Source organism: Manis pentadactyla, chromosome 4 (assembly GCF_030020395.1).
Source record: "Manis pentadactyla isolate mManPen7 chromosome 4, mManPen7.hap1, whole genome shotgun sequence".
Classification (NCBI taxonomy): Eukaryota; Metazoa; Chordata; class Mammalia; order Pholidota; family Manidae; genus Manis; species Manis pentadactyla.
In genome coordinates, this window is record NC_080022.1 from 51460665 (window position 1) to 51476267 (window position 15603).

General features: G+C 36.6%; 1 protein-coding gene across 13 annotated transcripts in view; it reads right to left on the reverse strand.

Moving 5' to 3' along the window:
• The window catches only part of DOCK7 (dedicator of cytokinesis 7), a 252706-nt gene that overhangs the window by 38590 nt on the left and 198513 nt on the right, over window positions 1–15603 (reverse strand). For all 13 annotated transcript variants that reach the window (XM_036911277.2, XM_036911273.2, XM_036911272.2 and 10 more), the window contains 2 exons: window positions 1333–1515; window positions 1090–1225 (listed from right to left, as the gene is read on the reverse strand). In XM_036911277.2, the coding sequence (XP_036767172.2) occupies window positions 1090–1225; window positions 1333–1515 (319 nt within the window). The remainder of the gene's footprint in view (window positions 1–1089; window positions 1226–1332; window positions 1516–15603) is intronic.

A 15603-nucleotide genomic window follows, 5' to 3' on the forward strand; every position in this document is an offset into this window, starting at 1 on the left:
AAGAACACTAAGTTTGAAGTCAAAACTAAGTTTTGTCACTTTATGATCTTAGGCAAATTATTTACCTTTGTGAGTTTTACTTTCTTAATCTTAAAGAAGACAACCATTCATTAGGTTTGGTAATAATTAAATGACCCTGATAAGGGTTAATTTCATACTTTTTTAGAGGGTTGTTGTGCATAAGTGAGTTATAATGAAATCCATAGGTACACTGTAAACTGTACAACTAAAGTGAAAAAATAGTGCTCTATTAATTTGAAAGGCAAGAACTTGTCTAATTCATTAAGTTCCAAATACATACAGAATATAAAAAAGTATTTAAGCTTATTTAAATAAATAATTACAGTTAATGGCCTACAGAAAACATTATTTTTAAGTCATTCATATTTTTAAGTGAGAAATCTATAATAAGCTGTTAGTATGTGTCATGTACACAGATGACTAACCACATCCCTGATCTTAAGAAGCTCTCAACAATCAAATTATTTGTATGTCACCTTAGAATTCATGAAATGTTTACACATTCATGGTCACTACAAAGATGATAAGATCAGCTAATAACACTACCTTTTAAATTCTCAAAAACAATCACAAGTGGATGAGAAAAAGGAAAATGGGAAGATCAACACTTGGCCAGTTACATAGCTGATGGGTAGCAGACCTGGGATTAAAAACAGGCCTCAAATGCTACTATAATGTTTTCTCTCCCCAATATTTGAGTCTGATGGGCAATATTGTTGCCTTAGATACAAAGTATATTAATTCACTGTGCAAACTTGGAAACTTCTAAGAGTAAAAAGTTTTACTACATAAGGCTGTAGACATCAATAGTAGACATTAATGTAAGCTATGGACTCTGGGTGATACTGACCTGTCATGTCAGCATGGGTTCATCACTGTAACTAGTGTCCCACTCTGGTGGGGGATGCTGCTAACAGGGGAGGTTGTGCATGTGTGGGGGAAGGAGACAGATGAGAAATCTCTGTATCTTCAGCTCAATTTTGCTGTGAACTCAAAACTGATCTTTAAAAATATACAGTACATGGAAATCTCAAAAATTATCACCATAAGAAGATATTGTGTACGTACCAAGCTGTCCTCGGCTTCGGCGCACCATTTCTTGCCTAGCACCTATGCTCCCAAGAATAGCTTCTTCAAGCTTTGCTCTCATGTCTTTTGATTTCTTAAAGGTCAAACTATTCATTCTTTCAAATACTTTCTTTCCCTATAATTTTAACATTAGGAAAAAAAAAGAAGAGGCTTTGAGGAAATTTTCTTCTTCCTTTTCTACATTATGCCTCCTGTCTTAGCAATGGCATGATCATCACTTACTTTGTACTCAAAGCAAGATACACAGAGATAAAGCAAATCTAATAGCCGGTTCAGCTGCAGGACTGAGAGATCTGTAAACCACTTTTGTAGAACTGTCTCATCTGCATTCTTGAGAACCCAAAGTAGACAGATGAGAAGGCTCCGACTTGATTCTGCTGAAAAGGTGGTATGCTGCCTGCCACTCTGAAAATAAAGAGCAGTAAATGAGACTGGTTGATCAATGACCATTTCTTTTTTGGGGTTGTCAGTTGTTTTCTTCTAAAAGCAATAAAACCAAAATTGCTTAAAAATAAAAAATTTAAAAGAATGATTTTATTTATACAGTATTTGTATAGCTGTCATAAAGAACCATAAATTTAAGGTCTGAAGTTTAGTGAACCTCTCCCAACAACAGAAGGTTGTTTTAATCTATGGTAGGTCTTCCAGTAGACAGTAAATATACATTAACAGAAAATGTGAAGGGAAAAACTGAACTATCTTACTATTGAAAACTAAGACATCTACCACAGAATACCAGACATAATGAAAATAAAGGAAAAAGCAACTGACTCAGTAAATAAGAGTGATATAAGAATAGAAGTATAAGAAAATGTTTATCAAGTTTAGAGAACCACTGTTTCCTATAGAGGGCTATTGACAAAAGGGAAAAGTCTTAGACCATATGTAAGTAAAAAGCAGTTTACTGAGAGTGTACGAAGTTAAGGTGCCATTCTCAATCTTCAATCTGCATTATACAAATGAAAAACAAGAATAAGAATTCATTTACAGTACCATTTGTTGTATATTTACTCTGGTCTTGTCATCATGCTAAGTTCTTTATATACATTATTTCATTTAGTTCTCCAACAATATTACCAAGCAGGTTGCATCACCTCAACTTTGCAGATAAGAATACAGGATGACAATAATAATAATGATGATGATGACAAAATTTGAACTGTTAGACACTATGCTAATCACTTTTTCTAATTTAACTCTCACAACAATTTTATGAGATGGCATTAACTATTGTTATTTCTAGTTTACAGGCAATGAAACTAAAGGCTGGAGATAAAGTAATTTGCCCTAAATCACCTAAGAAGAAGAAAAGGTAGAGTAAGGATTTTAGTCCAGGTTAGTAAGACTCTGAAGCTTATACTCTTCACCATTATACTACATTCTAATACTTACCTAATAGCATACTAAATAAATATAAGAAAGCAGTGGAAGAGATGTTCAGAGGAAAGACGAAAGGAAGCTGAAATACTGAACTGATGACGTCTCAACTACTACCCTAATACTCTCAACTACTACCCTAATCATTCCTTTATTCTGAATGCAGCTGACTCTTACATAATGCTTATTCTGTGCCAGGCACTATACTAAATACTTTATTTACATTAACTTATGTGTCCCTTGCAACCATCCAAAGAAATAATATTACTACTCACCCCATCTTACAGACAAGAAAACAGAGATACCAAGAAGTATCTGGATCTGGGATTTAAATACAGGAAGTGTGGCTCCAGAGATCAAGCTTTTCTCCACTATGTTTACTACCTCTCATGGATGTAAGTATATGTAAATGAATTCACCTACATAAACTCAATCACTATGCTATACTGCCTCTGACTTGGGCACAAAAAGTTTTGACTCCCACCTCCAAATTACAATCTGATAAAGAAAGTGATCCTTTTGTTATAGAAAGCAGAAAGCAGGCACTTTCTGTAGCTAAACTTTCAGGTATGCATAAATATATTGGCTGAATTCTCAGTGACTGATGTTTAAGAAATAAAACTTAAAAATTACTCTAAATTTAGCAAAAATTTACACTAACATTTCTTGTACCCCCATATAAATTGCCATAACACTGTGACACATCTTGATGAAAGTCAGACAAACATGAAAAAGACTCAGTAATGGAAAGATGTCAGTTTTTCCTCCAATTGTCCTACAGGATCGATGTAATTCCAATCAAAACCTCAGAAAGGATTTTTCCTGGAAGTTGAAAAATTAACTTTAAAATGTAATGGGGAAAAGCAAAGGGTCAAGAATAGCCAAGACACTCTTGAAGAAGAAACAGGTTGGATGGGGGACAAATTTGCTCTACCAGATATTAACATTTACTGAAAAGTTAGAATAGTTAAGACAGTGTAATATGGATATGGATAGACAAATAGTCCAATGAATCAGAAAAGGAAGCACACACACACAAAAAATCCTATCCATATATGAAACTCTGATATATTACATAGGGCTGCCACTACGGATCAGTAGTGCAAGGATGGATTGTTCATGAATGGTGCTGAGATAACTGATTTCCCTAGAGACATAAATAAATAAAAGTAGATTATTATCTTGTACCATTGTACAAAAAAAATGAATTTCAGAAAAAAAAATTTAATGATAAAATAAAGAAATAGAATATATTTATGATCTTGGGTGTAAGACAGAATTTCTTAAATATGGCATAAAAAGCATAAACCATAAATCACAAAACAGATGGTCACATTTGCCTCCATTAAAACTGAGAATGTATGTTCATCCAAATAAATAGACAAATAACTTGAAAGTGCACATTATAGACTTGTAGAAATTTTTTCCATATAAAACCAATCTCAGATTAATATCCAGAACAGTGTTTCTCAACCAAGGAGCAAATTAACCTCTACAAAAAATTATCAGAAGCCCGTTTTCCCCACTTTCCCAATGCATTAAAAAAATAAAAAGATAAAAAAAGATAACTCTGATGTTTGTTGTTACCAATTGAGTCTTCTCTGGAGGAAGAAACTACAACCCCAGGACTTATACCTACAAACAATATTGCAAATCCAATTCCAGTACACAAAGAACCAGGCACACAAGGAAGCAATACATCATGAGTGAGAACTGACAACAGACTACAGAAACAGGTACACAAAGACTTGAGATACTGAAATGATCAGAAACTTAAAACAGCCACACTTTGAATATACCTCTGCCCAAAAAATAAGATTAAAAATTTTGATAGCAAATTTGGAAGCATAAAGAGAAGTGTTTTTTGGTGAAAAAAAAATAATATAATTTAGAAAACTGAAAAAAATTTACACAATAACAAAATTAAGAACTCAATGTACTGGTGTAATGTAATCAGGTACAGTTGAGAAGAAAATGAGTAAACTAGAAGACATATCAAAGGAAACAATACAGCATGAAGCACAGGTTAACAAAAAGATGGAATATACAGAAGAAGAGTAGAGACATAAAGGACGCAATATGTCTAACTAGAATATGAAAAGAGAAGAGAGAGAATAGAGAAGAGGACATTTTGGAGCAGATAACAGCTGAGAATTCCACAGAACTGAAGAAAGATGCTAACTCACACGTTTAAGTATAAAAAAATACCAAGCACAATAAATACTAAAAAAATTCAAAACTAGACTCAATGGAATGAGTCATTTCTGATACCACAGAAAGCCAATTCTAAGAAGAGTATCATAAAGAACAGAAAAAAAAGACAAATTATCTTCAACGAAGAAACAGTTCAACATAGCTGTCTTATAAAAAGCAGTAATGAGGAGAGGCGGAGCCAAGATGGCGACATGAGAAGAGCAGTGGGAATCTCCTCCCAAAACCATATATATTTTTGAAAATACAACAAAGACAACTCTTCCTAAAAGAGAGACCAGAAGACACAGGACAACAGCCAGACTACATCCACACCTGCGAGAACCCAGCGCCTCGCGAAGGGGGTAAGATACAAGCTGTGGCCCGGCGGGACCCAAGCGCCCCACACCCCAGCTCCTGGCAAGAGAAGAGGAGTCGGAGTGGGGAGGGAGAGGGAGCCCAGGACTGCTATAAACACCCAGCCCTGGCCATCCGCACCAGAGCGCAGACACAGTGCGTGCGTGGGGTGCTGAAAACTAGGGAAACAGGACAGAAAGACCTGTGAGCGGGTCCCTGCAGCCAGCACCCCAGGGACAAAGAAAAGCGAGTGCTTTTTGGAAGACAGGGACCGCACAGCCAGACGGAAGCATCCCAGGACATTTAGCCCAGCAGCAGGGAATCCTGGGGGAGCTCTGGGAACCCTAAACCCCTGGATAGCAGGGAGTTCAGAGGACCCTCATGGAGATAAATAGCCTCTGGGCCGTTCCCCCTCCAACGCGGCTCCACCATATCATAGCAGCTGCCCGAGGTAGGCGACACCCACAGCAACAGCGGAGATAAACTCCATAGCGGCTGGGCAAGAATGAGAAGCCCCATCTGTGCACAGCTGCCCAGCAGAAGCCAGAAGAGGTCACTGTTCTCCCAGGAGACGAAGGACACAAACCAACAAGAAGGGCTGTTCTCCCAGATGTCACTCGTGCCAGCTCCGCAAACTATCTCTGTTGCCATGAAAAGGCAGAATTTGAGGTAGACAAAGATAACAGAGACAACACCTGAAAAGGAGACAGACCTAACTAGACTGCCTGAAAAAGAATTCAAAATAAAAATCATAAACATGCTGGTGGAGATGCAGAGAAATATACAAGAGCTAAGGGACGACGTCTGGAGGGAGATTACAGAAGTGAAACAAACTCTGGAAGGATTTATAAACAGAATGGATAAGATGCAAGAGGCCATTCATGGACTAGAAACCACAGAACAGGAACGCATAGAAGCTGACACAGAGAGAGATAAAAGGATCTCCAGGAATAAAACAATATTAACAGAACCGTGTGACCAATCCAAACAGAACAATATCCGCATTATAGGGGTACCAGAAGAAGAAGAGAGAGAAAAAGGGAAAGTGTCTTTGAAGAAATAATTGCTGAAAAATCCCCAAACCGGGGGAGGAAATAATCGATCAGATGACGGAAAGACACATAACTCCCAACAGAAAGGACCCAAGGAGGACAACACCAAGACACATAATAATTAAAATGCCAAAGATCAAGGATAAGGACAGAGTTTTAAAGGCACCTAGAGAGAAGAAAAAGGTCACCAATAAAGGAAAACCCATCAGGCTATCATCAGACTTCTCAACAGAAACCTTACAGGCCAGAAGAGAATGGCATGATATATTTAATGCAATGAAACAGTAGGGCCTTGAACCAAGAATACTGTATCCAGCACGATTATCATTTAAATATGAAGGAGGGATTAAACAATTCCCAGACAAGCAAAAGTTGAGGGAATTTGCCTCCCACAAACCACCTCTACAGGGTATTCTAGAGGGACTATTCTAGACAGGAGCACTCCTAAGACTGAACAGATGTCACCAGAGAAAATAAAATCACAGCAAAGAAAGCAAACCAACCAAATGCTAACTAAAGGCAAAAAATAAAAACAACTACTCACAAAAAGCAGTTAAAAGAAACACGAAAGAGCACAGAATAAAACAACCAACATATAAAGAATGGAGGAGGAGGAATAAGAAAGGAGAGAAGAAAAGAATCTCCAGACAGTGTACATAATAGCTCAATAAGCGAGCTAAGTTAGGTAGTAAGATACTAAAGAACCTAACCTTGAACCTTTGGTAACCATGAATCTAAAGCCTGCAATGGCAATAAGTAAGTATCTTTCAATAGTCACCCTAAAAGTAAATGGACTGAATGCAACAATCAAGACACAGAGTAATAGAATGGATAAAAAAGCAAGACCCATCTGTATGCTGCTTACAAGAAACTCACCTCAAACCCAAAGACATGCACAGACTAAAAGTCAAGGGACGGAAAAACATATTTCATGCAAACAACAGAGAGAAGAAAGCAGGGGTTGCAGTACTAGTATCAGACAAAATAGACTTCAAAACAAATAAAGCAACAAGAGATAAAGAAGGACATTACATAATGATAAAGGGCTCAGTCCAACAAGAGGATATAAGCATTATAAATATATATGCACCCAACACAGGAGCACCAGCATATGTGAAACAAATACTAACAGAACAAAAGGAGGAAATAGAATGCAATGCATTCATTTTAGGAGACTTCAACATGCCACTCACCCCAAAGGAAACATCCACTGGACAGAAAATAAGTAAGGACACAGAGGCACTGAACAACACACTAGAACAGATGGACCTAATAGAAATCTATAGAAATCTACATCCAAAAGCAACAGGATACACATTCGTCTCAAGTGCACATGGAACATTCTCCAGAATAGACCACATACTAGGTCACAAAAAGAGCCTCAGTAAATTCCAAAATATTGAAATTCTACCAACCAACTTTTCAGACCACAAAGGTATAAAACTAGAAATAAATTCTAAAAAGAAAACAAAAAGGCTCACAAACACATGGAGGCTTAACAACATGCTTCTAAATAATCACTGGATGAACGAACAAATTAAAATAGAGATCAAGGAATATATGGAAACAAATGACAACAACAACACAAAACCCCAACTTCTGTGGGACACAGCAAAAGCAATCTTAAGAGGAAAGTATATAGCAATCCAGAAGGAAGAACAATCCCAAATGAATAGTCTAACATCACAATTATCGAAACTGGAAAAAGAAGAACAAATGAGGCCTAAAGTCAGCAGAAGGAGGGACATAATAAAGATCAGAGAAGAAAAAAACAAAATTGAGAAGAATGAAACAATAGAAAAAATTCAATGAAATCAAGAGCTGGTTCTTTCAGAAAATAAACAAAATAGATAAGCCTCTAGCCAAGCTTATTAAGAGAAAAAGAGACTCAACACACATCAACAGAACCAGAAACGAGAATGGAAAAATCACGACAAACTCCACAGAAATACAAAGAATTATTAAAGACTACTATGAAAACCTATATGCTACCAAGCTGGAAAACCTAGAAGAAATGGACAACTTCCTAGAAAAACACAACCTTCCAAGACTGAACAAGGAAGAAACACAAAAGTTAAACAAATTACGAGCAAAGAAATTGAAGTGGTAATCAAAAAACTACCCAAGACCAAAACCCCGGGCCAGACGGATTTACCTCAGAATTTTATCAGACACACAGAGACGACATAATACCTACTCTCCTTAAAGTTTTCCAAAAAATAGAAGAGGAGGGAATACTCCCAAACGCATTCTATGAAGCCAACATCACCAGAATAACAAAACCAGGCAAAGACCCCACCAAAAAAGAAAATTACAGACCAATATCTCTGATGAATGTAGATGCAAAAATAATCAATAAAATATTAGCAAACCGAATTAAAAAATATATCAAAAGGATCATACACCATGACCAAGTAGGATTCATCCCAGGGATGCAAGGATGGTACAACATTTGAAAATCCATCAACATCACCAACCACATAAACAAAAAGAAGGATAAAAACCACATGATCATCTCAATAGATGCTGAAAAAACATTTGACAAAATTCAACACCATTCATGATAAAAACTCTCAGCAAAATGGGAATAGAGGGCAAGTACCTCAACATAATAAACGCCATCTATGATAAACCCACAGCCAACATCATACTGAACAGCGAGAAGCTGAAAGCTTTTCCTCTGAGATTGGGAATAAGACAGAGATGCCCACTCTCCCCACTGTTATTTAACATAGTACTGGAGGGCCTAGACACAGCAATTAGACAAAACAAAGAAATACAAGGCATCCAGATTGGTAAAGAAGTTAAACTGCCACTATTTGCAGATGACATGATATTGTATATAAAAAACCCTAAAGACTCCACTCCAAAACTACTAGAACTGATATCGGAATACAGCAAAGTTGCAGGATACAAAATTAACACACAGAAATCTGTGGCTTTCCTATACACTAACAATGAACCAATAGAAAGAGAAATCAGGAAAACAATTCCATTCACAATTGCATCAAAAAGAATAAAATACCTAGGAATAAACCTAACCAAAGAAGTGAAAACTACAAGACACTCTTAAGAGAAATTAAAGAAGACACTAAAAAATGGAAACTCATCCCATGCTCTTGGCTAGGAAGAATTAATATCGTCAAAATGGCCATCCTGCCCAAAGCAATATACAGATTTGATGCAATCCCTATGAAACTACCAGCAACATTCTTCAACAAACTGGAACAAATAGTTCAAAAATTCATATGGAAACACCAAAGTCCCTGAATAGCCAAAGCAATCCTAAGAAGAATAAAGGGGGCGGGAATCTCACTCCCCAACTTCAAGCTCTACTACAAAGCCATAGTAATCAAGACAATTTGGTACTCGCACAAGAACAGAACAACAGACCAGTGGAACAGATTAGAGACTCCAGACATTAACCCAACCATATATGGTCAATTAATATTTGATAAAGGAGCCATGGACATACAAAGGGGAAATGACAGACTCTTCAACAGCTGGTGTTGACAAAACTGGACAGCTACATGTAAGAGAATGAAACTGGACCAACATCTAACCCCATACACAAAAGTAAATTCGAAATGGATCAAAGACCTGAATGTTAGTCATGAAACCATAAAACTCTTAGAAAAAAACATAGGCAAAAATCTCTTGGACATAAACATTAGCAACTTCTTCATGAACATACCTCTCCAGGCAACCTCTCTTAGAAAAAAACATAGGCAAAAATCTCTTGGACATAAACATTAGCAACTTCTTCATGAACATACCTCTCCAGGCAAGGAAAACAAGAGCAAAAATGAACAAGTGGGACTATACCAAGCTGAAAAGCTTCTGTACAGCAAAAGACACCATCAATAGAACAAAAAGGTACCCTACAGTATGGGAGAATATATTTGTAAATGACAGATCTGATAAAGGCTTGACATCCAAAATATATAAAGAGCTCACGCACCTCAACAAACAAAAAGCAAATAACCCAATTAAAAAATGGGCACAGGAACTGAACAGTTCTCCAAAAAAGAAATTCAGATGACCAACAGACACATGAAAAGATGCTCCACATCACTAGTTATCAGAGAAATGCAAATTGAAACCACAATGAGATATCACCTCACACCAGTAAGCATGGATACCATCCAAAAGACAAACGACAACAAATGTTGGTGAGGTTGTAGAGAAAGGGGAACCCTCCTACACTGTTGGTGGGAATGTAAATTAGTTCAACCATTGTGGAAAGCAGTATGGAGGTTCCTCAAAATGCTCAAAATAGACTTACCATTTGACCCAGGAATTCCACTTCTAGGAATCTACCCTAAGAATGCAGCACTCCAGTTTGAAAAAGACAGATGCATCCCTGTTTATCGCAGCACTATTTACAATAGCCAAGAAATGGAAGCAACCTAAGTGTCCATCAGTAGATGAATGGATAAAGAAGATGTGGTACATATACACAATGGAATATTATTCAGCCATAGAAGAAAACAAATCCTACCATTTGCAACAACATGGATGGAGCTAGAGGGTATTATGCTCAGTGAAATAAGCCAAGCGGAGAAAGACAAATACCAAATGATTTCACTTATCTGTGGAGTATAAGAACAAAGGAAAAACTGAAGGAACAAAACAGCAGCAGAATCACAGAACCCAAGAAGGGACTAACAGTTATCAAAGGGAAAGAGACTGGGGAGAATTGGAGGGTAGGGAGGGATAAAGGTGGGGAAGAAAAGGGATATTATGATTAGCATGTATAATATGGGGGGTGGGGGAAAGGGGAGGGCTGTGCAACACAGAGAAGACAAGTAGTGATTCTACAACATTTTGCTATGCTGATGGACAGTGACTGTAATGGGGTTTGTTGGTGGGACTTGGTGTAGGGGAGAGCCTAGTAAACATAATATTCTTCATTTAATTGTAGATTAATGATAACAACAAAAAAAGGGTGGATTACTCTCTGATAGGATAAAATTAATTGCAAATCAACGATTAATGCATGCTTTACATGTGCTTAATTTTGATCTTTAAAAGGGTGTTGGATGATCAGCTATGGAAGTACATTTTTCTGATATTTCTTTCTCTTAAAAAAAAAAAAAGCAATTCCTGTGTGGTGGTCTCCAATAGGTTCTTCACAATGGTATAAAGGTCATATCAAAGTGTGGGCAAAGGGTTTGTTTGTGTTTATACAAAGGATCAAAGCCTAATTTGGCTACCCAGAAAACGAATTAAGATATGATACGAAGAAGAACTTCCAACATCAACATCCTCTGGAAGAGTCATTCCAGAAGATGATCATCAAAAAACTTCAACAAAGATCCTGGCGCTGTTGCAGTTGTAGTTGCATTCATCCCGTCGGTTCCTGGACTTGCCATTGGAATGAAGAAGGAGATATCTAAGCTGGCCTGTGCATACAGTAAAACAACAAATTTGACTGGATCTATATTGTTGGATCTCAACCAAGAATTAGGAGAAGTGCAAGTTGCAGTGCTCCAAAATTGTGTGACTATAGACTATCTACTGTTAAAAGAACATATGGGAAGTGAACAGTTCCCAGGAATGTGTTGTTTTAATTTGTGTGATTTTTCTCAAACTATTCAAATTCAGTTAGACAATATCCATCATATTATTGATAAGTTTTCACAAATGCCTAGGGTACCTAACTGGTTTTCTTGGTTTCACTGGATATGGCCGGTAATTGTAGGTCTGCTTTTGTTATGTATCTGTATTCCTATTCTGTTAATGTGTGTACGCAATTTAATTATTAGTTTGTTAAAACCTACACATGCTTATGTTACTCTACAAGAAGTTATGTCAAAGAAATAATCAATCTTCCCATGTTTTCTTCCGCCTGCTACTTCTATAGCTTTTCTTCTTCCTTCCTAATTACAGCCCTTTAGTAGAATTCGTGCCTCACATCAAAAATTACCGAGTATCATAATTCTTCCAAGTGGTAAAGACACCTCAAGACAAATGCTGAGCATAGAAGCCACAGGGCATAAATATGCAAAGAAGTAAAAAGCTAACCTTTTCAAAGAATATTGCTTCTCTCTCACTTACCAACTTTACATTTCCCTGTATCGCCCCGGAAGACAGCTGGTTAGCCAGAGACGGGTAAGATTCCTCAAGGGAGGAACAACCTAAGACAGGCACAGTCACAGGGGGGCCATCAGGTGAGAAATTGGGGATCAACAGAGGTGAAGCTTAGAACCTCACCCCCCTCTGTTTTGAGAGAAATCTTCTGCATCCGAGGATGTTTTGTTGCCCTTGTCTAGCTTGGATTAATACTTAGTCTATAGGCACAGACCTGATCATCTACACTTGCCCTGTTACAGCACTAAATTATGCTTTCTGTCTTTATCTTTCATCTACCTACCACTTCAGCATTTTATTAAAAAAAATAATAAGGGAGAAATGTGGGATTCACATATAAATCAAGTATAAAAATCAAATGAATAATCGTATCTGACTTGATTGTTTATAGTTCATGATGCATGATCAAAACTGAAAGTTTCTGTGATATGACTGCCCTTGCCCTGTTCACCATGTAAGAACTTATTCACTATGTAAGAACTTGTTCACCATGTAAGACCTTGTTCGTTATGCTTCAGAAGATTGGAGACTGTTGAGAGTTAGGCTTGGGGTTGATTAATGATTGTGCATTGAGTCCCCTATACAGAATTTTATTGTTGTTAACAACAATTTGATCAATAAATATGAGAGATGCCCGCTCAAAAAAAAAAAATAAAGCAGTAATGAAAATGAGAAGATGGTAGGAACAATGTCCTTAGTGTGCTGAAAGAAAACAGGAAATTCAGATGCTATTTCTTAAAAAAGAAAAAAAAAAACCCTAAGAATTAAGGTCAAATAAAAACATTTTTCAAAGAAACACCGAGTTCATCACCATAGTATAGAAAATTCTGAAAGATGTATTTCACACAAGAAAAAAAATATATCTTATGGAGAGTCACAAATTTGGGAGAGAATCAAGAACAAATAAAGTGATAAACACATGGGCAAATCTAAATGGCAACTTTTCTAGATAGCCATCAAAATAATGTCTTGTGAGGTTTAATGACATATAAAAGTAAAAATGCATGAAAATAGCATTTAAGTAGGGAGAAAGGTAAATAAAGTCAACCTTTTCTAAAAGCCTTCAATTATCCAATGTGAAAATAAAGGTAATGATTAACATTAGACTGGAACTTAAGAATATTGTGTTTTGTATTACAATCACAAAACGAAGAGAAATGAAATTCAGAATTTCCAAAATAGTAGAAAGGAAATGTGGAATGAGATAAAAACAGAATGACAAAAAACAACCAAAAGAAGATAATAAATGAGACAGAAAGAAACACATACTACATGGGACAAAGTGAAGTAAAGTAAAATGTTAAGTACACTAAATATAACTATACTAAACTAAATGGATTAAAAAACTCTAATGAAAGACAAAGATGAACAGACCAAACTTAGAAGGATCAGACAAAATATAACTACATGCTGTTTCAAAGACATGTAATATGTAAATTTCAAATATGTAATACAGGAAAAAATGTTGAAAGTGAAAGAATGGAAAAATTCATGCCACATGTGTATTAGGCAAAAGAAACTTAGTATAGCCATACAAATATTATACAAACTAGATTTCATGAAAAAAAAAGTATTACAGTTGATGAAAGGTGCAATCAAAAAATACATAACAATTTAAAATTAGATATTTCATAATAAGACCTCAAAGGAATAAAACAATATCTGACAAAATAACAAGGAGAAATTAGAGAAGTTCTCTGATCATGAAATTACGCCAAAATCAGAAACAAAAGGATTATTAGAAATTTCCATATGAATGGAAACAAAACCAACTAAGACCTAAATGTAAGACATGAGACCAAAAAACTCTTAGAAGAAAACATAGACAAAAATCTCCTGCACATAACCATTAGCAAGTTTTTCCTGGACACATCTCCTCGGGCAAGGGAAACAAAATAAAAAATGAACAAGTGGGACTACATCAAACTAAAAAGCATCTGTACAGCAAAGGACACTACCAGCAGAACAAAAACGCAACCTACAGTATGGGAGAATATATTTATAAATGATTTGTCTGATATGGGGTTAACATAAAAAAATATATAGAGAACTCATACACCTCGACACCAAAAAAACAAATAATCCAATTGAAAAATGGGTGGAGGACATGAACTGACATTTTTCCAAAGAAGAAATACAATGGCCAACAGGCCCATGAAAAGATGCTCCACATCACTAACCATCTGGGAAATGCAAATCAAAACCACAATGTGAACAGAGGCTTACAGCTGTGTGCTTGTCCCACTGGTTCTGACAGCGGAGACAGGCACTGCAGCAGGAAAGCAGGAAACAGCTCTTTCCTCCCGCCACGCACCAGCCCTATTCCCCTGTGACCCTGACATCACTCCAGGGACTGAGCAGCTCCAGAGACTAGAGCTTCTGGGCACTACAGTGTGCCACATACAAATATGAAATGTCAAAGGAACCTGGTTCAAACAAAAATCTCACAAATATCAGAAAAAGGGCAAAATGAAACTGAACTTACCAATTTCCTAGAAAGAGAGTTTAAAATAAAAATAATAAACATGCTCATGGAGGTACAGAAAAATATTCAAGAACTCAGCAATGAATATAGGACAGATATTCAATCATTAAGAAATTCCATATCTGAAATGAAACATACAATGGAGGGATTTAAAACTAGAGTAGATGTAGTAGAGGAGATGATAAATGGAAGAGAAGAGGAATACAAAGAAGCTGAGGCACAGAGAGAAAAAAGTCTAAGAATGAAAGAATATTGAGAGAACTGTGTGACCAATCCAAATGGAACAATATTTGCATTATAGGGGTACCAGCAGAAGAGAGGGTAAAAGGGATAGAAAGTTTCATTGAGGAGGTAACTGCTGAGAACTTCCCCTATCCATCTGGGGAAGGAGATAGTCTCTCAAGCCATGGAGGTGCACAGATCTCCCAACAAAAGGGATCCCAGGAAGACAAGACCAGGAAATATAATTAAAATGGCAAAGATCAAGGATAAGGACAGACTTTTAAAAGCAGCTAGAGAAAAAAGATCACATACAAAGGAAAACCCATCAGGCTGTCATCAGACTTCTCAACAGAAACCTTACAGGCCAGAAGGGAGTGGCATGATATATTTAATGCAATGAAGCAGAAGGGCCTCGAACCAAGAATACTCTACCTGGAAAGATTATCATTTAAATTTGAAGGAGGGATTAAACAATTTTCAGATAAGAAAAAGCTGAGAGAATTTACCCCCACAAACCACCTCTACAGTGCATTTTGGAGTGACTGCTATAGATGGAAGTATTCCTAAGGCTAAATAGCTGTCACTAGGGGAAATAAAACCACAGCAAAGAAAGTGGAACAACTAATTACTAAGCAGATGCAAAATCAAATCACCTACCCCAAAAGTCACTCAAGGGATAGACAAAGAGAACAGAATATGATACCTATATATAAAGAA